The sequence below is a fragment of the Salvelinus fontinalis genome, chromosome 26 (assembly GCF_029448725.1).
Source record: "Salvelinus fontinalis isolate EN_2023a chromosome 26, ASM2944872v1, whole genome shotgun sequence".
Classification (NCBI taxonomy): Eukaryota; Metazoa; Chordata; class Actinopteri; order Salmoniformes; family Salmonidae; genus Salvelinus; species Salvelinus fontinalis.
In genome coordinates, this window is record NC_074690.1 from 23,718,546 (window position 1) to 23,742,718 (window position 24,173).

Here is a 24,173-nt window from a genome sequence, read left to right on the forward strand (position 1 = left end):
TTATAGAATTCTTTGTGGGTCTTTGTGATCTGGGAATATGTGTCTCTGATGTGATCATGACAGGAGGTTCTGAGCTAATTTGTAACCACCCACTTGAACCGGAACCTTTTCAAGCTACAACTGTGTTGCCTTCACGATCATGTGTATCGCAGAGCTCCATTTACATTCCCTTTACAACTGATAAAAACGACGATGTCTCCTCCTCATCAGGCATGGATGATTTAGAAATTAACGTTAGTCATGTTCGAAAGCATGGTTAATGCGTGGTCTTGGCCGACTGTGGAAGCTTAGTTGATTTACTTAGAAGAAGGTAGGCTGGCTAAAAACAGTTTACAGTGTAAAATGCGAAACATTTCTCTGCTTAGTCGCAGATGTTGTTGGAGGATTTATCAATGACAGTGTATTCATGTGCTGGTTGCGGCGGTGGTTTCACCCTCGTTGCTTTGATCCTCCTCCCCGATTCAGTAGCGATTTCAACTACCGATGTCATTCTTCCAATAGGTAATAGCAACATTGTAACGCATTGGACAGATGGGGAGCACGACCTCTTGCTGTGTGTCTTCAAGTCCGAAGCTCCGAAGAAATGCTCATTCGAGGCTGGAGTCGTACAACACGGAGCCGGAGTTGAGTAGGGAGGATACGGGCTGCAACCTGCAGCACATCAGCGACCGAGAGAATGTCGACGGTAAAGTATAAAATAATTGCCTAATGTAGACCTATTAATGTTTAATGTTCTCGTGTGATGGGGGTGAGTGTTTTGAAACACGACTCAACATTTTGAAGTTCACACTGAATGTTTTATTGGTTTGGCTTGCCAAGTAGGCTATAAATATAACATGTCGCTGCAACCTGGTCTCAGAGTATTTCGTATTATTCTATACGGAAACCAAGATACTCATTTAATATAGTTTAAGTTTCATATGGTATGCATTAATTTGTAGATGTCCATCACCCATTTCGTATGATATGTTAGGAATTCTGGCTAGGTGGCTAACGTTAGCTAGGTTAGGAGTTAGGGTTAGGAGAAGGTTTAGCTAAAGGGTTAAGGTTAGGGTTAGAGGAGGGGTTAGTTAAAAAGGTTAATGTTAGGGGAAGGGTTAGCTAACACAGTAAGTAGTTGCAAAGTAGCTAAAAAGTAGTAAGTAGTTGAAAGGTTGGATAATTATCAAAAATGCTTAAGTTGACTGTGATGAGATTCAAACTCACAACCTTTGGGTTGCTAGACGTTAGTGTTATATGCCCACCCATCCACCCTGACCAACCACCCTACTTAATTTGTTGCCTTAAGTAACCAGCTGTTTTATATAACCATACCAAATGTAACATACCATACTAATTTTAGTATCCAGGATTTATATTTACTATGCTACATCTAGTGTATGAGACCAGGCTGCATGTCGGCAACATTTACTAGTGTGGGACCTTTATTGGTCATTTATAATATATGCAGGGCGTTCTCCTCCCCCTGGCAATGGATCTCTGTGATTGACTTAATGCATATATTAGGCCAGCCTGATTATCTGAATGTTATTACATAGGTATTTCTATACATGGGGGTAGGCAGCATGGGCATCCAGTCTGCCTCTCAGTCCCATGTGACATGTTGAAATATGGGTTGTCCCAAATAGCACCCTATTCCCATTAAAGAGCACTACTTTTGACCGGAGACTGAGCCTTGTAGGTCCTGGTCAAAAGTGGTGCACTATAGGGAATAATGTGCCATTTGGGGGACAGCCTTGGTGCACCAGAACAGACAACATCCTGTTCATAAATGCTTCTCTTTGTTTTCACTTGGAGCATGAAAGACACACCAACGGTGGCATGGTATAGCACTCTTTATTGAAACATATATTAAAAATTGATACATTTACTCTCAAAGTGTCTACTAAATGGGTATAACCTACTCAAGCTGGACCGACTCATGTAGAGATTAAATTCTCTGAAGTGAAATATTGTAAGGTCTGTTCAGCAACATGCATGTCTGAAAATCCATGAACTGCAAAGTCTGCACATTTGACATCAACTGCTATTGGGGTTTCCACCATTCCCTATCATGACATCAGGCCACTGAAGATTCATCAGTATTTCTTATGGGTATGTCCAGTGCTTAAAGTGGATTTAAATATAGGCCTGTACTCACTTTGTGTCTAGCCCAGCATTGTATATATTTAGGTGACAGTACTCCACAATATTTGATCCAATATTCTATAAGATATTCTGTTACTCAAGCAGTAGAATATTTTGAGGTGGTGGTACCGGTCCAATTCAAACACTGGTTATGTCCAAGCCACAGTGAACCCACAGTGGTGGATAGAATATGCGACTGTCTGTACAGTTTTAATTATAGGCTGTGTCTCACTCTGCCTTGGCTCTTACTTCTGAGAGCTGGAATGGACAGAACAGCAAGCCCATAATGTGGTGGTGTTGGTTTAATGCACCCAGCATGTTATTCTGGAGCAGCCTTGCAAGTCCCTAGAAACACCACCAATAACACCTCTGCTTTTGAGATTTAGCTTGAAGACGAGAGCAATGTGACACAGAGTATCCCTCTACTACACATATGGATGGTGAGGGGAAAAAAGAGGGAGGGAGATTAAAGAAGAGACTGACAGAGAGAGAGATACTGTGGACTGCTCATTTTGTGATTTGAAAGGAGCATATAGGTGAATGTGTTTGTATTTATTATGGATCCCCATTAGCTGCCGCCAAAGCAGCAGCTACTCTTCCTGGGTTCCAGCAAAATTAAGGCAGTTTATACAATGTTGGGTGTCTGTCGGACAGCATCCAGAGCCCTGGTCAAAAGTAGTGCACTATATAGGGAATAGGGTGCTATTTGGAACGAGGTCTGCAAGTGAGGTCATAGACAGGATGGCGATGTGCTTCTGAACGGCAGACTGATCAGCGGGGCTGTCTGTCGCTGTCCTACCACAGCAGTTGTGTGTGTGTGTGTGTTATCTGTAGCTGTCTTACCACAGCAGCAGCTGAAGCCTGTAGATGCAAATTACATGCCCAGCGGGACAAATCACTACTGAGAGAGACAAACTAATGCCTTCATTTAGATGGGGAGTCTTATGAGACACTATAAAGAGGGTTATTCGCTTCTGAAAGGATGGACTGTTAACCCCAAGACTCTAATGGACTAAATCTCAGTATTTGTTATTAGAATACTCTTGTAAAAATAGTTCTGGTTCCCTCTTTTAAAAGAACTACAGGGTCGTTCCACGAATAGAGTACATTTTGTGTAGTGTAACTTGGTAAAAAAAATATACGTAATTTCACCTAATTTTAACATTCTGACGCAATCAGCACAACTTAATAAAAAACATGTTTTCCCATCTCAGGGGGTTGAATAAAAAAAAGTTACAATAGTAAGTGCCAACAAAGTAACAGGGTTGACCGTAACAGGGTTGACCGTAACAGGGTTGAACGTAACAGGGTTGAACGTACGAGGTTTGAACTTAACAGGGTTGACAGTAACAGAGTTAAGGTTTTCATCTTAATCAGCCATAAATCTCCTTGTGACAGGGGAGATGGAAGCTTGTTGTGGCAACCGGGAGTAGCAATTGAATGCAAGCTTCACCCCAAAAATGACATTGTTAAAATATTTCTAGCCTATCTATCTATGGGTAACAGGGTTGATGTGTTATGCTCAACTCGCTCAGCTCAAACACCAGAAAATGGCAAAAAATAGTAGAACCAGCTTCTACACTATTATTTAACTATTTTTCTTTTGAAAAAATAATTTAAAATTGAATAGTTTCATAATAAAACGAGAGTTCTGTTCACATAACAGGGTTGACCTTAAAATGAGGGACAGATGTAAATTATTCACTAATCATATTAAATAAATAATTATCTTCAGAAATGACTGTCAAAGCAAGAACATAACTAGGGCTTTGCAATGATGGTAACAACTTGAAGAAATGTTGGCTTTAAGTGTCACATATGCAGATGACAAATGGTACCTCATTCCCTTTATAGTGCTGTCACGACTTCCGCTGAAGTTGGTTCCTCTCCTTGTTCGGGCGGCGTTCGGCGGTCGGCGTCGCCGGTCTTCTAGCCATCATCGATCCACTTTTAATTTTCCATTTGTTTTTTCTTGTCTTCCCACACATCTGGTTTCAAATCCATCATTACATGTTGTGTATTTAACCTTCCGTTCCCCCAAGTCCTTGTCCGGAATTGTTTATTGTAAGTGCTTGTGCACGTTATTCTTTTGTGCGACGGGTTTTGTACCCATTGTATTGATTGTTCTGTTTACGGTGGTTTTTATTATTATACTGCGCCATTGTAACACAGTTTTTGCTCTCCTGCGCCTGACTTCTCTGCCGCCAGTACGCACCCCTTATAGTGTACTACTTTTCACAAGTGTCTGGGCCCTGGTCAAAAGTAGTTCACTGTAATAGGGAATAGGATGCCATTTGGGACACAATTATTCTGTTGAGAATGGTGCCGACTGGCAAGGCCCTTTTTCCTCATTACCTGAGTATAGAAGACAACATGTTCAATACCAAAGATCCTGTGTCCTATATTCAGGAAGTATTCTAGAATAAATATAATTTCTCTCTAGTTAAAATTTGAATAATATCTTTGAGCGAAAACTTATTTTGTAGAGGAAGAGAGAGAGAGGTAGGGAGAGTGAGAGATGGTCACAATGAAAGAGACACTCTCAGAGGGAGATGGGGGGGGGGGACAACGCAGTCTTATGTTCTCTCTGTCACACAAAGCTTACTGTGTTCCTGAATCCTGCTTTAAGATGATTGTTCATTCTGCAGACCAGGGCGCCAGGCAGGCATCAGCTGACGCTCCTATTTAAGTTTATAGATGCAGGGAGTCTCTCCTCTCTGTGAGGTTTGTGTAATGGTATCTTGTTATTAAGTCCATAATGGGCTCTCAGGGTTGAGTGAGCTAAGACACGGCTTACGTCCCAAATGGAACCCTATTCCCCATAGGGCTCTGGTCAAAAGTAGCACAATATATAGGCAATAGGGTGCCATTTGGGATGCACTGACCTAACATGCTGGGTGCTTTGAAGTCGACTTATAGCTCATTACTTTGAAGTAATTGATGATGAGTGACATCATCTTGAATGTAATTGGGAAGAACTCCTGTAGCCTTCTGGGGGTGTTCTAAACATGTCCTCTCCTTTGTATTTATCAATGTAGTGGCTAGATACCATTTATTGCACTAATTATTTGGTGCAGAAGGAACATCCTTTATTGATTATATGGTCAGAAACTGTCTATATATTATTATGACTCTGCATGAGTCCCTTGCCATGTTATTCTCTCCCCGCATGTGACTAGCGTGTGCATTGTACATGGAGTAGTCAACAGGAAGTAAGATGCAGCATTTTTAAAACTAGAAACCCTTTCCTCAACTGTCTTTATTCTCTCTTACATTTATCACTGCCTATATATGTCAAATAGACTGGTTTATTATCAGATATAAGATGGTGCTCACTGCTCATGCCTTGAAGAAAATGTCTTGTAATGTGTCACAAGCTCTGTGTGCTTCAGCCCTGTTGAGATATACAGCTGAAGTTTACATACACCTTAGCCAAATACATTTAAACTCAGTTTTTCACAATTCCTGACATTTAATCCTAGTAAATATTCCCTGTCTTATGTCAGTTAGGATCACCACTTTATTTCACATTTAATTTGAAATGTCAGAATAATAGTAGAGAGAATGATTTATTTCAGCTTTTATTTCTTTCATCACATTCCCAGTGGGTCAGAAGTTTACATACTCTCAATTAGTATTCGATAGCATTGCCTTTCCATTGTTTAACTTGGGTCAAACGTTTTGGGTAGCCTTCCACAAGCTTCCCACAATAAGATGGGTGAATTTTGGCCCATTCCTCCTGACAGAGCTGGTGTAACTGAGTCAGGTTTGTAGGCCTCCTTGCTCGCACATGCTTTTTCAGTTGTGCCCACACATTTTCTATAGCATTGAGGTGAGGGCTTTGTGATGGCCACTCCAATACCTTAACTTTGGTGTCCTTAAGCCATTTGGCCACAACTTTGGAAGTACGCTTGGGGTCATTGTCCATTTGGAAGACCCATTTGCGACCAAGCTTTATCTTCCTGACTGATGTCTTGAGATGTTGCAACAATATATCCACATAATTTTCCTACCTCATGATGCCATCTATTTTGTGACGTGCACCAGTCCCTCCAGCAGCAAAGCACCCTCACAACATGATGCTGCCACCCCTGTACTTCACGGTAGGGATGCTGTTCTTCTTGCAAGCCTCCCACTTTTTCCTCCAAACATAACGATGGTCATTATAGCCAAACAGTTCTATTTTTGTTTCATCAGACCAGAGGTACTTTTCTCCAAAAAGTACGATCTTTGTCCCCATGTGCAGTTGCAAACCATAGTCTGTCTTTTTTGTGGCGGTTTTGGAGCAGTGGCTTCTTCCTTGCTGAGCGGCCTTTCAGGTTATGTTGATATAGTACTCATTGTACTGTGGATATAGATACTTTTGTACCTGTTTCCTCCAGCATCTTCACAAGGCCCTTTGCTGTTGTTCTGGGATTAATTTGCACTTTTCGCACCAAAGAACGTTCATCTCTAGGAGACAGAATGCGTTTCCTTCCAGAGCGTTATGACGGCTGCGTGGTCCCATGGTGTTTATACTTGCATACTATTGTTTGTACAGATGAACGTGGTACCTTCAGGCGTTTGGAAATTGCTCCCAAGGTTGAATCAGACTTGTGGAGGTCTACAATTATTTTTCAGAGGTCTTGGCTGATTTCTTTTGATTTTCCCATGATGTCAAGCAAAGAGGCACTGAGTTTGAAGGTAGGACTTGAAATACATCCACAGGTACACCTCCAATTGACTCAAATGATGTCAATTAGCCTATCAGAAGCTTCTAAAGCCGTGATATCATTTTATGGAATTTTTCTAGCTGTTTAAAGGCACAGTCAACTTAGTGTATGTAAACATCTGACCCACTGGAATTGTTATACAGTGAATTATAAGTAGTGAATTATAAATGAAATAATCTGTCTGTAAACAATTGTTGGAAAAATTACTTTTGTCATGCACAAAGTAGATGTCCTAACCGACATGCCAAAACTATAGTTTGTTAACAAGACATTTGTGGAGTGGTTGAAAAACTAGTTTTAATGACTCCAACCTAAGTGAATGTAAACTTTCGACTTAAACTGTATAAGTTAGCTGTTATGTTACAGTTTGTCTGTCCCCGTTTCTCCTACTGTGTCAATCTCACTGTTCTTTCATACATTTTCCACCACTTTCAACTCCATTTCTGTTTCTTCTTCTCTTCCATCACTCGCTCCCTATTCCTCCCCTCCTGTCTCCTCCTTCCTACTTCTCTGTCTGTAGACACCAGCCTCATCTGAAATTATGCAAATGTTGAGACGCTCAGACGCTGTCCTATTTCCTTTTAATACCCCCTCTATTAAAACTGGTGGTTTTGAAGAGAAGAAAAGGTAAGCATTTTTACATTAAATATTGGCTGTAATCACAATCCAACCATCTCTATACCTGGAATTAGTGTGCCTTAAACCATTGAAGATGTCTGTCCAAAAAGAAATGTCCAAAGTTTGCAGGAAGGAGAGAAGTTAAATTCCCTGTTACTGTTTTGTCTTCCCCTTTACTGCTAATGAATCATTTCTAGCAGATTAAGCCTTGGCAGGAGTACGTGAGGTGGTTGATTGATTTATTGACCAGTAAAGGGAGAATCATTTATTCCCATCAGTGAGCATCTCATCACATGAATAACCCCTTTAGAAGCATTGGTTTCATTGACCTTCAATAATGTGCTCAGAGGAAATAATTTACTGGCAATCTGATTTTCATTTGCCATTATACAAATAATGCAATTATACAAATCTGAGTTGACATCCCTGTCTGATGTTGAGTAAGATTCTTGGATTATTTAGTTGCAGAGAAATAGTATTCTCAGGGGAAGACTGAAGCAATTAGTTACATATCTGATTGACAGACTAATGGTGCTTTGGCTTCAGTCTGGCTCTGTCAGGGCTACTTTTCTCACCCATAGGGCTCTGGTCAAAAGTAGTGCACTATATAAGGGATAGGGCGCTATTTTGGACATATGCTGTGTTTGCTAAGTGACAGGATGGATGATACAGACAGTAGTTTGGGAGCAGTAGCTGTTTTTGTTAATTCTCTCTCTTCTGACATTTGCATGTTTTGCTTTGGGTTAGGAGTTTATAAAGGAAGTGTCATTCTGTTCAATTATTCTGTTCAGTTGACACAAAGATGCATTTATGTGCAAAGTAGTTGCAGCAACTATCAGTCAGTAATATTAAGAGAATCCTTTTAGCGTAGTGAGAGCCACACAAAAGAATGGCAGGCAGTAGTCATCTGGTCAACACTGTAAATACTCATGTTGACATCACCGGACAAGATCCTTAGGAGTCCTTCTTGTAAAATATCAAATGCCAGAGACAGAGAGCAGCAGAAACAAGTGTTGTTGTTATTTCTTCAGAGATTTTCTAGCGTTGCCTCACACTTAAGACCTTTCGCAAATCACATTTACAAGTATTTTACAGCTTACTTTTGTTTTATTGACTGCTCTATCATTCTCCCATTATCTTCATACCAATATTCTCAAACTGAAAAGTTGATTGTTTTGGACCAAATCTAAATGTGTTGTTGCTGTAGTGAATCCTTAAATCTATTCAATCCCTGTTAAGTCTAACAGAAACAACATACAAATGTCCCCCTCCCTCCTGCCTGCCCCAGTCACCTGTCACTAGTCACCTGCAGGCATCCAGTGTTTCCAAACAAACATGTGACTGTGATATGTGGCCTGTGTTGTGGTTGCCCCAGCCTCTGTTCTTTTCTCCTTTATGCCAAGCTCTCAGCCTCTCTCTCTCTCCCTCTCTCTCTCTCTCTCTCTCTGTTCACAGCACTGTTTAACAGTCCCATTCTTAATTCATAAAGCCTATCAGAGAACAGCAGGCCTACGCTACAGGCGATATTAGCCTTCTCTTACACAGGCTGCATCCCAAATGGAACCATATTCCCTACATAATATTTGGTGATTTTCCACCTGAGACTTACCCAGCACCAGTGTGTCACCAGTGTTTATGTTAATGTTAGCTCTAGTGTTATTTTGTTTCCATCAGGAGTGGGACACTAAAGACTTGGGGAAGAATAAACTACTGGCGATTTGCAAAGAGCAGAATAAACAACCCCTGCATCATCAAGACAGTTGCTTTGTGATGTTTTAATTATAGAAAGGTGTTAACCCATGTTCACGGTGAGCCATTGTTATGTGGAGGTCTACATTTTTTTTCTGAGGTCTTGGTTGATTTCTTTTGATTTTCCCATGAAAATGCCTCAGTGCCTCTTTGTCAAGCAAAAAAAATGTCAGAATATCGGTCTTTAATCGTTTGGCGGCGTTTGATTCAGGTCTAGTGTGATTGAGGCAAAAATAGCTCAAATTTGCTAGCTAGCTAACATTAGCCATCTTTTGGCTGGCTCTGCTAGCTAATAGTACAATGGTAAATCATCAAATTTACTTCTGTTGAAACGGGACAAAACAAAGGCTACAAAACATTTACATACAACAACAGCTGTTAGATACTGCTACCTGACAGATAGCCAAAGGCTAGCTAAAACTGAACTGGCTGTGGTAGCTACTAGTTAGCTAACTAGCTGCTAGTAGTTAATTAACTTCAGTGAAGAGGTGATGAAACATTATCTAACGTAACATGTCAGTTACACTAGTAGCTCAGAACGAGGAATATTTTTTTCTTCTTCTGTCAAACAGCAGTTACTTTGCCAGCTAGATTAGTCAACTAAAGAGTAGCCATTTTCTGCTCTGCTTTCTATTCCAACTCAGAGAAAAAGCACAACACAAACAGCAGCTGCCTCTGTTCATCTCTCCCGTGCTGGTCCTATACGCCAGCCTTTCAGAAGCTTTTCCTTCACACAGCCTGTCTGCAAGCTCTATGGTGACTGTACTGTCCTAAATCCACTAGCTGAAACCGGAAAACAGCCTACCCAGAATGTGGGGGGGTCATGCACCCCTGGGTTTAAGTATAACTTTAGTATAACTGAAGCTTTTAGTGAGAGGTTTAATGCTTTAACATTTAATCATTTTTATCCCCCCAAACTCGTAATCATTATATAAATCAGCACATTTAATTTTGTCTGGCTAACCATTCCAAATAAAGATAAATATGTTTTGCTTATATACACTGAGCAAAAAATAAACGCAACATGTCAAGTGTTGGTCTCATGTTTCATGAGCTGAAATAAAAGATCCCAGAACTGTTACATAGGCACAAAAAGCGTTTTGTTTGTTACATCCCTGTCAGTGAGCATTTTTCCTTTGCCAAGATAATCCATCCACCTGACAGGTGTGGCTGATTAAACAGCATGATCATTACACAGGTCCACCTTGTGCTGGGGACAATAAAAGTCCACTTTAAAATGTGAAGTTTTGTCACACAACACAATACCACAGATGTCTCTCATTGAGGGAGCGTCTAATTGGCATGCTGAGTGCAGGAATGTCCACCAGAGCTGTTGGCAGAGAATTGAATGTTAATTTCTCGACCATAAGCCGCCTCCAACGTTGTTTTAGAGAATTTGGCAGTACGTCCAACCGGCCTCACAACCGCAGACCATGTGTATGGCGTATGGTGTATGGTGTGGTGTGGGCAAGCGGTTTGCGGATGTCAACATTGTGAATAGAGTGCCCCATGGTGGGGTTATGGTATGGGCAGGCATAAACTATGGACAACGAACACAATTGGATTTTATCGCTTGGTAATTGAATGATCAAAAATACCGCAATGAGATCCTGAGGCCCATTGTGAGGCCCATTTTTTTTTTTTTTAGGTATCTGTAACCAACAGTTGCATATCTTTATTCCCAGTCATTAAATCAATAGATTTGGGCCTAATGAATGTATTTCAATTGACTGATTTCCTCATATGAACTGTAAAATCTTTGAAATTGTTGCATGTTGGTTTATGTTTTTGTTAAGTATAATTTTAAAAATGAGTCGTCTGGAGTAGGTAGCGACATAAGTAAATAAGTAAACAGTGATATGACTAAAGCGTTAATCAGTGTAATTTTAGTAAGTAGACAGGTATTTACCTCGCCATGGTTGCAAGGTCTTGTGTGAATCTCGATTGCAAAATTTATGGTAGTGCTCGTTTGCGCTTTACCCTGTGTGGTCCCGTGTGGCTCAGTTGGTAGAGCATGGCGCTTGCAACGCCAGGGTTGTGGGTTCATTCCCCACGGGGGGACCAGGATGAATATGTATGAACTTTCCAATTTGTAAGTCGCTCTGGATAAGAGCGTCTGCTAAATGACGTAAATGTAATGTAAATGTCTTGTCAAAAAAAATGTGTTCCTTGCTGTAGAAGGAGCAGGCTGGCCACAGATGGTGTCTCAGCTGCATTAGATCCATCCTACTGCTTGACAACCTGCTGTCTGACAACAGAATTATACTCAGAGTAAGAAAAGAAGGACAGTGTCAGATTGAGACAGAGGGAAAGAGGTAGACCTACGATGCTGATTATCTCTCTGTCAGTTCAGTTGTCAGTGGTGTTGAGCCATGTCTCAGGTGACTCTCTCTCATGGAGCCCAGAGACGGATGTGGCTGCATACTCTGTGATAGCATAGGCTGCTGTTCCCCTCTGCCCCTCGCTCTGTAGTGGTGCTCTGTAGTGGTGCCCTGTGGTAGTACTCTGTGGTAGTGTTCTGTAGTGGTGCTCTATGGTGGTGCTCTGTGGTAGTGCTCTATGGTAGTGCTCTGTAGTGGTGCTCTGTAGTGTGTTCTGTGGTAGTGCTCTGTAGTGGTGCTCTGTAGTGTGCTCTGTGGTAGTGCTCTGTGGTGGTGCTCTGTGGTGGTGCTCTGTGGTGGTGCTCTGTGGTGGTGCTCTGTGGTGGTGCTCTGTGGTAGTTCTCTGTGGTAGTGCTCTGTAGTGGTGCTCTGTAGTGTGTTCTGTGGTAGTGCTCTGTAGTGGTGCTCTGTAGTGTGTTCTGTGGTAGTGCTCTGTGGTGGTGCTCTGTGGTAGTTCTCTGTGGTAGTGCTCTGTGGTAGTGCTCTGTGGTAGTGCTCTGTGGTAGTGCTCTGTGGTAGAGGTCTTCATAGGTCCAAAAAGTTGGATCCGTTCCGTAATGGACCTGGGGCTTTCCTACCTGGACCAGATATGCATAAATACATTTTTTAAATATAGAGACCCGCGAGAGGGAGAGAGGTGCCGCTCCAGCAGGCAGGGAGGGACCTTACTGTGAGCGAGTTACACGGGGAGGAGGGAGTGAGATGCTATAGTAGACTAATCGCTGCCATAGCTAGGTTATTTATCATCAAATACTATTTACCTAGAACCTGTCTTGGACTGCATCAAACCGGGAGAAGCTAGTTAAGCTAGCTAACTGAGGCTGTAGTGCATGTGCTTTCTCATCCTACAGTTACAAATAACAACAACTCCATTCAGAATATTAAGTAGCAGCCTACCTGTTGGCTCCTGGTAGTTGTAGCCTCCATTAACTTCTAATTCCATCATTTTAATTCCATCTTCTATTGATTAGATATCTCCTAATTTTTGCCACACACTGAGCGAGGCTCTATGACCGTAGCCTATTGCCGCTTTGATGACTCACGATTGGTCAACAACAAGCTACACGCGCCACGCGCCACGCTCCTCTCGTGAAAAGCAAGAGGACCAGCATAAATTATAAAATATCTCTTTCTTTATTCACTGCAGCAGTCTCGTTCTGATCTGTACGGTCCCTTCCGGACAAGTCAGTTAAAATTACACATACCCGAGACCCGTGACAATCAGATCAGATCTGTGACATTATTTAGAATTCTGGATCCGGACCCGCTCGAGTCCCAGATCGGTTCTATACTCTGTGGTGGTGCTCTGTAGTAGTGAGTGGGCATCAACAGGCATGGATTAAAAGGCTGAGCTCTCATATCCTTCCTGTCTGCATGATGCCAATTCATCTACACTGGTATATGTCCCAAATGGCACCTAGGGCTGTGGTCAAAAGTAGTGCACTAGGGATTTGCGATGCAACCCACTGTGTACTGCAAAGTGAAAGGGGGAAATTAAGTGTGAACGATCTTTTATTGAATTTTATTGATTACATATAAAATGAATAGATTAAGGTCAATGGATTTACTGTATTGTGTACTTGAATCTATTTAAAAACAGTTTTGCTCTACAGAAAAGAGACATGTTGGTACCTTGTCCATGGTGCAGAACTGCAGGGTATTTGTTTCTGTCAGAGGATTGCCTGACCCCCTTTCGCTAATTGTGTTCAAGTGACCTCTGCCTCTGAATACCTCCTGGTTCTAATTTCTGAATGTGTTGAAACGTCTCTCATTGTAATACTATGGGTTTGTGTCCAAAATGGGACCCTATTCCCTATTTAGTGCACTACTTTTGACCCTGTTAGCCCTGGTCAAAAGTAGTCCAATATACAGTGATTAGGATGCCATTTTAGACACAACCTGGGCTTCTGTTGCATAAGTGTGCTAAATTGACGGAATGGCCGTGTTTTATGCAAGACTAATCTACACTGTCAGTCCATTTAGAGTTGCCCCACGTCTCAGCGAGCTAACGAAAATTATAACTAAAAGGGCCTCTCTCAGCTCTGGCACACCCCTCCGGGTCAGTTGGCCTACAGCCAGCCCAGCATGCTCTCTGTCTGGGTTGCCGCCAGGTCATATCCCTCTGCTGCTGACTAACACCTCAGACCTCTTCATCAGCAGCAACAGCACCCCCAGGTCTCTCCATCCATCACAGTAGCAATTTGTTGTATTCAAACAAGATGAAAAGAAAAAACTATGAATAAATGACACAAAATATTTTTCCTTTTAACACCCCTCATAGCAACTCCTTTGCAGCTTGTCATTGACTGTCCAGTTCGGTGGTATATTGTTCTGTAATCTACTGGCTGGGTCTGGGTCTGCCTGCCAGGGGAAGGGATACAGTAGGGCTGTGTGCATACCAAATGGCACCCTATTCCCTTTATAGTGCACTATATAGGGTGCTGTTTGGGCCACTGTGGGAGTTAGAGGACTTCCCTGCATTCCTGGCAGTTCTTTATTCAGAATTGACCAAAAAAGGCTCTCCATTTCCGTTCACACATAGGTACTCCATTTCAGTACAAGGTTATCTTCGAGGGACTTTTCTCATTCTTGAGTATGAAGTTGGCTTAGCTTTGTGGTTTGAGTTTATTCTATTATTTAAGGTAGTACCTATATTCCAGTTGTTTGAGCATGAAACCCCCATTTCCTGGTGCTGTTGTGGTGTTGTTGTTGTTTTGGTGCTGTTGAGCTGTTGTTGAGCTGTTATTGAGCTGTTATTGAGCTGTTGTTGTTGTGGAGGTGTTGTTGTTGTTTTGGTGCTGTTGAGCTGTTATTGAGCTGTTGTTGAGCTGTTGTTGTTGTGGAGGTGTTGTGGTGTTGTTGTTGTTTTGGTGCTGTTGTTGAGCTGTTGTTGAGCTGTTATTGAGCTGTTGTTGAGCTGTTGTTGTTGTGGAGGTGTTGTGGTGTTGTTGTTGTTTTGGTGCTGTTGAGCTGTTGTTGAGCTGTTATTGAGCTGTTGGTGTTGTTGTTGTGGAGGTGTTGAGGTGTTGTTGTTGTTTTGGTGCTGTTGAGCTGTTGGTGGTGTTGTTGAGGTGTTGTTGTGGTGTTGTTGAGGTGATGTTGCCTCTGGAAAAGTGACTCCATGAGGGCTAGAGTAGCGTTCAATGGTATCAAATGTATATTTTGACACATTGCAGACATTATCATGGAGACTTCATTATGATACACAGTCCAAATTAATGGTAGCTATAGTGGCTTATTAATATCCTTCAGTACCTTTTTCTCCATCATGGTAATTTACCATACTATAGCATATGTATAGTATATGAGTGTAACTATTTGTTTGATGTGAGACATGAACGCCCATCCGTAGCTCATATACCCAGGCCGTGATGTAGATAATGCTCTGAATCACAAAGCATGAATCATTCTTCAATGTCTCTGTGAGAGTGAAGAGAAACAAACAACAATCTATATATGAGTACTAGAGGGAACAGCAGATAACAAAAACAACACACAGGGCTCTGGTCAAAAGTAGTGCACTATGGAATAGGGAATAGGCTGTCATTCGGGACGCATCCTATGGCGCTTCACTGTTAAGGCTGCTCACTCTTTCATTTCCTATAGCCCGTGTGACTGTGTCCCCTGTGCTTTTCAGAAAAGCTATTAATTAGTGTTTTATTTATATTATTATTATTAATCACCGTCGGCAGGTAAGAGCCAATTTACGCTTGATCCGAAAATGTGGTAGGACGCTCTGTATTGATGGTATGACGCAATTGCGAAGCCTCCGGAGGCATGCACAGGCCAAATTGAGCTTCATACCGTGTGCCTCTCAAAAAGTGTAACATTGCAGAGGGCTCCGTATAGCTCCACATTGACATGATTGGTTGACGGTAGGTGAGGGCAGGAGGTCCTGTATAAACAAAGACTCATCTCCTTGACAACTTCCTTCACAACAGCTCTATATGTATGACACATATAGCCTCCTGTCTGTCTACGGAGTCCATCTGAGCTGTACTGTGCTGGTTTGGGTATTTTCTTTTCACACTGTCCTTTCCAGTACGCTTCCAGCAACTATCGTGGATGTGTAATCAGGCCAGTACAGCTCTGCTTGGTTTGGCTCGCTTTGGCCCTATTGTGTGAATTAGGCATGTGGCTATGTTCTGTCTGATGCCATATACTGGCTGGATGAGTTAACAATGAGGCTAATGCATGGATGAGAGAGAAACTTTGGTTATAAATGTAACCTTTGAAATGATGTCATCTCACCCCTATGTTTTGTCGGTCAGTTGTAAGTTGCATGTGTTTGTCTACAATGAAATGTTTTCATATTCAACAAGAGGGTGTTTTTCTCTCTCTTGCAAAACATTTGTGTTGTAACTTGAGGAACTCCACACATCTGATCTGACAGGTTAATATTTAGGCTGTGTCTCAAATAGCACTCTATTCCCTGTACCGGGGCCCTAAAGTGAAGGGAATAGGGTGTTATATTCAGTAACTGACAGAGTGATGATTGTTTTTGTTTTCTCAGAGCTGAACATGGAGTACAACCCCTCTGACCATCCTCGGGCCAGCACAATATTCCTCAGCAAATCTCAGACTGATGGTGAGTGGCAATCAATCAATCAATAAAAAAGTATGAATCTTTGACGTTCAGGCCTTTAGTTAAAACCAGGGTTGCATCCCAAATAGCCCTATGGACCCTGGTCAAAAACAGTGCACTATATAGGGAACAGGGTGCCATTGGGGACGGAGCAGGGTTTTTTCCTGACCATGTGACCTGACCAAGAAAACACACAGGTTTATCAGGGAAAACTCATGAATACTGGCAATACAATATAACCTCTGTATTATGTTATAAAGTTGGATATTCCCAGATCACAAGACTGCTTCCAGTGAACACAGACAGCTCAGCTCTGTGGGGTAATGTATGCCTTGCCCTGGGGTGTTTCCCTAGAAGTACTACAGTATCTACAGCCTCTGGGATTCTCATCCTATCACACTGTTTTTCGCTGATAAATCTTTCCATTTTACTAGGAAGGATTTTAGAACAACACAGTGATTCTAGGAACTTTGAGTCATTCTTAGCTATGTTATACTGTAACAAGACACTATTAGCATAGCAGGTTAGCAAGTAACACAATTGTCCAGGATATAAGCTACATTTGATACATACTATTGTATTAAAGTGAGAGCCAGTGATAGTTGTGTGTTTGAGTTGAACAGGTAAATTAAGTAGACGGCTTTTGGTTGTTTTTCAGTGGAGTTGTCTAGCAAAAATGGTGAGTAGTGTATATGTACAGTAATACTGAGTGCTTCTGTTTCCCCCTAGCTGTGGAGTAATGTGTGCATCTAATGCTCTCTGTTCATAACCAGTCCTAACCATAATGAATCATCTCTGATAGTGTGATGTTAACCACTTTGTCCTTTTTGTGCACACTTTGATACGCTTCTCGCTGTACAGTATGTTGCAACTAACGCAAGTAGGGTCCATAGAAGCGTTGCTGTTTCACTGCAGAATGTCCTGCTGATCATGCTGAAACTCTCATCTACCATTGTGCTTTTTTCTATTGCTTACGCAATCTCTAGGACAGTGGTATTCTAACTTTTTCAGCGGTACCCCATTTTTTTTTCACCAGAATTTCTGGGGACCCCATTTTTTGGGGGCACGAAATTCTCGCAAACCCACCCCAAATCTAATGACAAAACATTCAAATCTGTACATTTAGATTTTTACATCAACAAATAACCTTCAACTCATTACATTTTCATCTCTTATCATCCAATAAATACATTTACTCAATAACATTTTATTTTTCAAAATTATCTTTCTCAAAACATTTGTATATTGTCCCATAAAATAACCTGTACTCTTAATTTTTTGTAAAAACAAAATATTATACATTTGGCGACCCCACTGCAGTTTGTGACCCCGACTTTGAATACCGCTGCTCTAGGACAATGCTGATAACAACGGATTAAAGCCTTTCGCAATCTTTCTCTTTTTATCTCTGTTTAGTGCGTGAAAAAAGAAAGAGCCTCTTCATCAATCATGTGAGTATTAAATACGTATTAAATATAGATTCAGGCTAATATATTATTTCCTTATATTGGACAGTTAGTCTTTGTAACTGATTGATAATAATGTATGAATTGCCCATGGTAATTCTTTATATTGTTTTACAAGTTAACACACATTGGCGAGTCAAAGGTAAGGTGCAACATTATTTATGTGTGTCCTCCATGGATCCATTTCATTGCTACTCAAGTGACATCATGTTAAATTCATATAGTTAGGGCTGACTTGCATCATTCATGGTAACATGTTAGGGGTGAAGGACCCTCTGCATTATTGACAATGATTAGCAATCTTTAAATAGTGAATACACAAGTATGTCTTAATTTGCCATGCATGTCCATCGCATGCTACATTTGAGGAGGTAGCCTCAGTAGAAACCTTATTTAATGTGTCAATATGCCCTCGACTAATGGTCAGCTTTTATAATTGCAGCAATATAGAGATGTGTATTTGTAATTCTATTTCATTATTATAGCATGGATCAACTAGAAGAAAACACAGCTCCTGTTCCACCATCTTCCTGGATGACAACACTGTCAGTCAGCCCAATCTTAAATTCACCATTAAATGGTGAGTGTCTGTCCCAGTTCCGTTTACATGGGTTGACCTATGGGACAGACAGAAAGTACTGGTTGTGACATGCTTTAACAACTACCCTTCTTTCTTTCAGTGTATCTCTTGCAATATATTACCATATAAAGAATAGGTAAGAATACCCTATCACTGTGAGCAAGCAATGCCTTGAATGGAGAGTTTGGTTAGCTAGTGTAACAGTCCAGTAAAACATTTGACCTTTGACATTTGAGCGTTCCTGAATGACCTGTTTTAGGGACACAGATGGAGGAATGCGGCAAGACATTTTTGACGAGAAGCTTCACCCTCTCTCGGTAACAGCCAATGCAATCAGTTCCTGTGTTCATATTGACCCACTGTGTGTGTGTGTGTGTTTATGTGTCTGTATGCCTTTATGTATGAATCTATACATTTAGTTTTATACAGTGACCATGTTCATAAAGCCTTCATGTTCTTCTACTCTCTCAGAAATCTGAAGTGCCGTCTGACTATGACAAACACGATCCCGAGCAGAAACAGATTTACCGCTTCGTCCGGATGCTGTTCAGCACTGCTCAGCTCACTGCAGAATGTGCCATTGTTACACTGGTAAAGGAGGGGGACTGGTTGACTCCATTGTTTGCGTTCCAAATGGCACCTGACCCTATACCCTACATAGTGCACTACTTTTGACCAGGTAGCTTACCAATGGGACACTTGTTTCATCACAGGTGTCATAAATTAGACCTATATATTTTTAGAAAAGTTAATTCTCAACTCGTCTGACACCTTCTCAGACAGGGCAGACAGAACTCCTCTCCATCAAGTTATTCTCTCCCCTTTAGCTATAGCCTTTTATGTTTGATCAACTGGTGTCCTGTTGGTTACTGCCTGTCTGTCTATCCTCGGTCAGACACGGGCTTGGAGTGTTCCTGTCTCAGGCTGATCACTATGCGAGTCAGTCTGTCAGAGGCTGCTAACTAGCCTGTGGTTGCTTCCCAAATAGCACCCTTTTCCCTATTTAGTGCACTTCTTTTGACCAAGGCCTATATAGGGAATTGGGATGCAGGCCAATTCTGTCAGAAGAAGCCTCCTAACTAGCCTGTGTCTGTGTGTGGCTGGCAGCCAGTTTCAGAGCCTGTGATATTCACTGACATGAGCAGTAGTGGAGGAAAATTAGGCCAACCGCCAGGGGCCAAAGCCAGTTAGCCACTGTGTCCTCTGTTGCACGAACGTACAGTAAAAGGCCTGGGTCTACTATTCTACTGCCAGAGGAACACACAGATGGTCTGCAGCCAGAGCAGAGCTAACGTCAGCATCACAGAAGCACATTCTCCACACAACAAGTGACATTTCGATGCACCAACGTTGTGGCCTTTAATTTACACACATCCTTGTCTTCTCTCAGGAGGTCATCCTGAGAGGGCCCTGGGGGCTGAGGGGGAGTAGGGGGAGGGAGGGAGGATGGCCCTGGGGACTGAGGGGGGCTGTGTGGGAGTAGGGGTGGGGGGGGGGGGGGTGGGAGGGAGGGAGGATGGATCGGGAGGCTGTGTTTGATTAGGGGGGATTGATGGGCGGGCTGTGTGCGATTAGGGGGGGGGGCTGAGGGGGGCTATGTGGGAGTGAGGAGAGGGAGGGAGGGAGGGATAGGGGCTGTAGGGGTGAGGGATGGGGGCGGGTGTGCCTCGGGTGAGAAGAGGTGGGTTAAGAGGGAGTTCACAGGAGGTTACTGTATGAATCAAGCTTCAGATACTGGTCAGATTTTTAAATGGCTCTGCGTGTGCCACGCATTATCAGGAGATGAACATACTATTTCGGCAATAGTGTGTTATTTAGGAAGCAGCCAATATAACAAAGGTAGTAGCCTCAATTACCTCATGACATTAGTATTCATTTTCCCACTGTGTTTTTCAGGTGTACGTTGAGAGGCTGCTGACGTATGCCGAGATAGACATTGGCCCAGAGAACTGGAAGCGTATGGTACTGGGAGCCATTCTGCTGGCCTCTAAGGTCTGGGACGACCAGGCTGTTTGGAATGTAGACTACTGCCAGATCCTCAAAGACATCACCGTGGAGGACATGTAAGAAGAAAATAAATCAGGGACTCTTCTGCTGGCTAATTGTAGCTGACCTGTTTTGCTGCTCACATTTAGTGTGTACACAGTTTTTCTGGAAATCTCAGACTTAAAGCTTTACTGCCTTACTGTAGGTCTGACACTGGACCACATTGTGAAATCAAAACCATGTACTGTACATTCAACAATTCGTTTTTACACTGATGTTTTGGATACGTGCCCCTAATATGTTGGTGTCAATCTCTAGGACAGTGAGCTGTCTGTATGAGTGCCATCAATTGTTGTGAAAAACATATATTCTCACTTTTTTCTCAACAGGAACGAGCTGGAGCGTCAGTTTCTGGAGCTTTTGCAGTTCAACATCAACGTTCCGTCAAGTGTTTATGCCAAGTATTACTTTGACCTGCGCTCACTGTCAGAGACTAACAACCTGAGCTTCCCTCTGGAGCCCCTGAGCCGGGACAAAGCCCAGAGACTAGAGGTGAGCCACCACTCAATCTAGCTCAATCTAATCTATCAATCTACTCAATCTAATCTATCAATAACTACATTTATTTAGAAAGCACTTTTTACATTAGCAGCTGTCACAAGGTGATTTTACAGTAGCCCGGCCGAGACCGAAAGAGAAGCAGAGGCTATGCAGTAGAGGGTAGGCCGGGTTACTATAGAGCACTTTGTGTCAACGGCTGATCTGAAAATGGCTTGTGTTGATGGCAGCTGATCCTCTGAATTGTCTTGGTTTAACACTTTAACTACATCTTCTACATCTTTTAGTCTATGCCTGAAGGGCAGTAACAATTCCGTTCAAGCGAGTTTGTTTATCGATTCATCATGTTTGTTGCTCCTGCAGGCGATCTCAAGGTTATGTGATGACAAGTACAAGGATGCCAGGAGAGCTGCCAAGAAGCGCTCAGCGAGCGTGGACAATCTGGTCGGGGTGCGATGGGTCCCTGCCATCCTTTCCTAACAACCAGGAACATAGACCACACCTGAGACTGGGCCTGAGACTGGGCCTGAGACTGGGCCTGAGACTGGGCCTGAGACTGGGCCTGAGACTGGGCCTGAGGCTGGGCCTGAGGCCAGCATGGTAAATTTTCCAAAATTCCCAGGTTTTCCAGAATACCTGATTGGAGGATTCCGGATTTCCTGCTGATTCCGGGAATCATCCAATCTGGATTCCTGGGAATTTTGGAAAGATTACCCGAATTCTGCAAACCTAACCTGGATAGACAGACCGACCAGATAGATGCCTTCACAGTGCCTCCGCTCCTGTAACACAGGGAAGAGCTCTCTACAGGACTGGTAGTTCACTGACTGTTAAGAGTAAGATAAATGAAAGCTTCTTTGTGATACAACATAAAGATGACTGTTAAGAGATCTCATGACATGTGGACAGAAGCAGCCAGGTGACTATCAAGACCATCAAAAGTAGCCAGCCAACCATCACTGTGGCAACATTAGCTTTATGCGTAGTAGCAGCAAACCAACAGAGAAGTTGTCAGAAAACAACATTTCAGTGACATTTGACCTCTTTTCCTGGGTCGCACCAAACGAAAGAAAAAGGACTGAAACGGGTGGAAGACCTGAACCTGTCCATTAAGAAACAAACATTTATTCCAGTTTCCGTTGAAAATGTTTTGCTATGGCGTGCACTAATGAATACGATCATGGGTCCTAGACTGTCCAAGCTGGCGTGGCACGACAGACAGGTGGCCTTTGGAGATGGTTCTGTAGCTTTTGGTGAAAGGGTTTTTATTCATTTTGTGTTCATAAGGTTGTTTTCACTGCCTACTGCTATAACCTGACAAATCCAAGTACCTGCAGACAGTATTTGATCAGGTAAAACAGCATTCTAGATGTGCAGGCATTTCTACTGGAGATCTACATTCAAATTCCAGAAACATTTAGTTCTTAATGAACACAATTATTTTGTTCATGTTCAAACAAGTTGACCATATTACTTTACTACCCACTGGGCAAAAACTGGTTGAATCAACGTTGTTTCCACATAATTTCAACAAAATAAATGTGGAAAACTGATTGGATGTGAAAAATGTATTTTTTCACTGAACTTTTAACCGAAACTTTTATGTAAATAAGAAATAGACGTTGAACTGACATCTGTGCCCAGTGGGTACCTTTCCACTAGTATATCTCCCTAGTTACTGTACATCCCAATACTCAGAATGTTATATTCAGATCTGCAGCTAAATTCATCAATGATTTACTACATGGCCAAATGTATGTGGACACCCCTTCAAATTAATGGAAACGGCTATTTCAGACACATCTGTTGCTGACAGGTGTATAAAATCGAGCACACAGACAAACATTGGCAGTAGAATGGCCTTACTGAAAAGCTCAGTGACTTTCAATGTGGCACCGTCATAAGAAGCCACCTTTCCAACAATTCAGTCACATTTCTGCCCTGTTAGAGCTGCACTGGTCAACTTTGAGTGCTGTTATTGTGAAGTGGAAACATCAAGGAGCAACAACGGCTCATCCACAAAGTGGTAGGCCACACAACCTTCACAGAAAAGGACCGCTGAGTGCTGAAGCGCGCAACGCGTAAAAATTGTCCTCGGTTGCAACACTCACTACTGATTTCCAAACTGCCTCTGGAAGAACGTTAGCACAAGAACTCGTCGGGAGCTTCATGAAATGGGTTTCCATGGCCGAGCAGCCGCAAACAAGCCTAAGATCACCATGTGCAATGCTAAGCGTTGGCTGGAGTGGTATAAAGCTCACCACCATTGGACTCTGGAGCAGTGGAAACGAGTTCTCTGGAGGAATGAATCACATTTCACCATCTGGCAGTCCAACGGACGAATCTGGGTTTGGCGAATGCCAGGAGAACACTACCTGTCCGAATGCATAGTGCCAACTGTTAAGTTTGGTGGAGGAGGAATAATGGTCTTGGGCTGTTTTTCATGGTTCGGGCTAGGCCCCTTAGTTCCAGTGAAGGGAAATCTTAACGCTACAGCATACAATGACATTCTAGACGATTCTGTGCTTCTAACTTTGTGGCAACAGTTTGGGGAAGGCCCTTTCCTGTTTCAGAATGAGAATGCTCACGTGTACAAAGCGAGGTCCATACAGAAATGGTTTGTCGAGATTAGTGTGGAAGAACTTGACTGGTCTGCACAGAGCCCTGACCTCAACCTCATCAAACACCTTTGGGATGAATTGGAACACCGACTGAGAGCCAGGCCTATTCAAGAAGAGTGGAGGCTGTTATAGCAGCAAAGCAGGGACCAACATTAATGCCCATGATTAATATGTGTCCACATAATTTTGGCCATGTAGTGTAAATGTGAGTGATTTAGCTACTGTGAATGTGTCATCCGCAGGATTCAAAGTGGGTTATATTGACAAGAAGCTGACCAATGAAAGGATAGAAATGAGTTATCATACTTGATACACCATGTGAAGCATGACTTTTTTGTTTTAGAACTCGATGTTTTAAACTACAATGTTTCTTTATTTGTTTAAGAACAAAAACCTGAACACTGAGCCAACTTCTATATAACATAGCTCCTCCAAACGTTATACAGTTTGATTTTGTCTTATGAATATATTAATATTGTTATATTCATGATCAACTTTTATTTGTGTTTTTATCATTTGTCAAGAAGACCCTACTGACAACTGAAGCACTACAATTGTATGAATTATTTAGAGAGTAAACTTTGTACAATGTATAATCAAGTATTAAAGTGATGATGCGATCATTAACTTCATTTTGAAATATTTATATGGAGGCGCTGATCCATGTTTGTAATAAAAGAAAATGTCTTGATTTTGATTCATTTATTTTTGGGTGAAAACTATTTGTACAGTTTAGAAATCCAAGAGGACAACACATGAAAGTATAAAATACACTTATTTCCAAAGCGTT

The 24,173-nt window shown here is 42.1% G+C and overlaps 1 protein-coding gene across 6 annotated transcripts; it reads left to right on the forward strand.

Moving 5' to 3' along the window:
• LOC129823971 (cyclin-Y-like) lies at positions 1 to 24,173 on the forward strand. 6 transcript variants are annotated; one of them, XM_055883155.1, is made up of 13 exons: positions 1 to 310; positions 502 to 685; positions 16,101 to 16,175; positions 16,831 to 16,851; positions 17,589 to 17,623; positions 17,757 to 17,780; positions 18,124 to 18,218; positions 18,319 to 18,354; positions 18,478 to 18,535; positions 18,690 to 18,809; positions 20,115 to 20,281; positions 20,594 to 20,756; positions 21,126 to 24,173. In XM_055883155.1, the coding sequence occupies exons 2-13, from the start codon at positions 532 to 534 to the stop codon at positions 21,240 to 21,242; spliced, it is 1,065 nt and encodes a 354-aa protein (XP_055739130.1). In that variant the 5' UTR covers positions 1 to 310; positions 502 to 531; the 3' UTR covers positions 21,243 to 24,173. The 6 variants fall into 6 exon arrangements, with proteins under 6 accessions (XP_055739130.1, XP_055739132.1, XP_055739133.1 ...); XM_055883160.1 differs by lacking the exon at positions 1 to 310 and adding an exon at positions 7,360 to 7,466 and having other exon boundaries at positions 596 to 685; XM_055883157.1 differs by lacking the exon at positions 17,757 to 17,780.

What these genes read in the sequence shown, in the direction of transcription:
- LOC129823971 (XM_055883155.1), top strand. Translation starts at nt 532, where the DNA reads ATGGGGAGCACGACCTCTTGCTGTGTGTCTTCAAGTCCGAAGCTCCGA. An exon ending in AGAAGCTTCACCCTCTCTCG is followed by an intron (nt 18,536 to 18,689) that starts GTAACAGCCAAT and finishes CTACTCTCTCAG; the next exon opens with AAATCTGAAGTGCCGTCTGA. An exon ending in ACAAAGCCCAGAGACTAGAG is followed by an intron (nt 20,757 to 21,125) that starts GTGAGCCACCAC and finishes TTGCTCCTGCAG; the next exon opens with GCGATCTCAAGGTTATGTGA.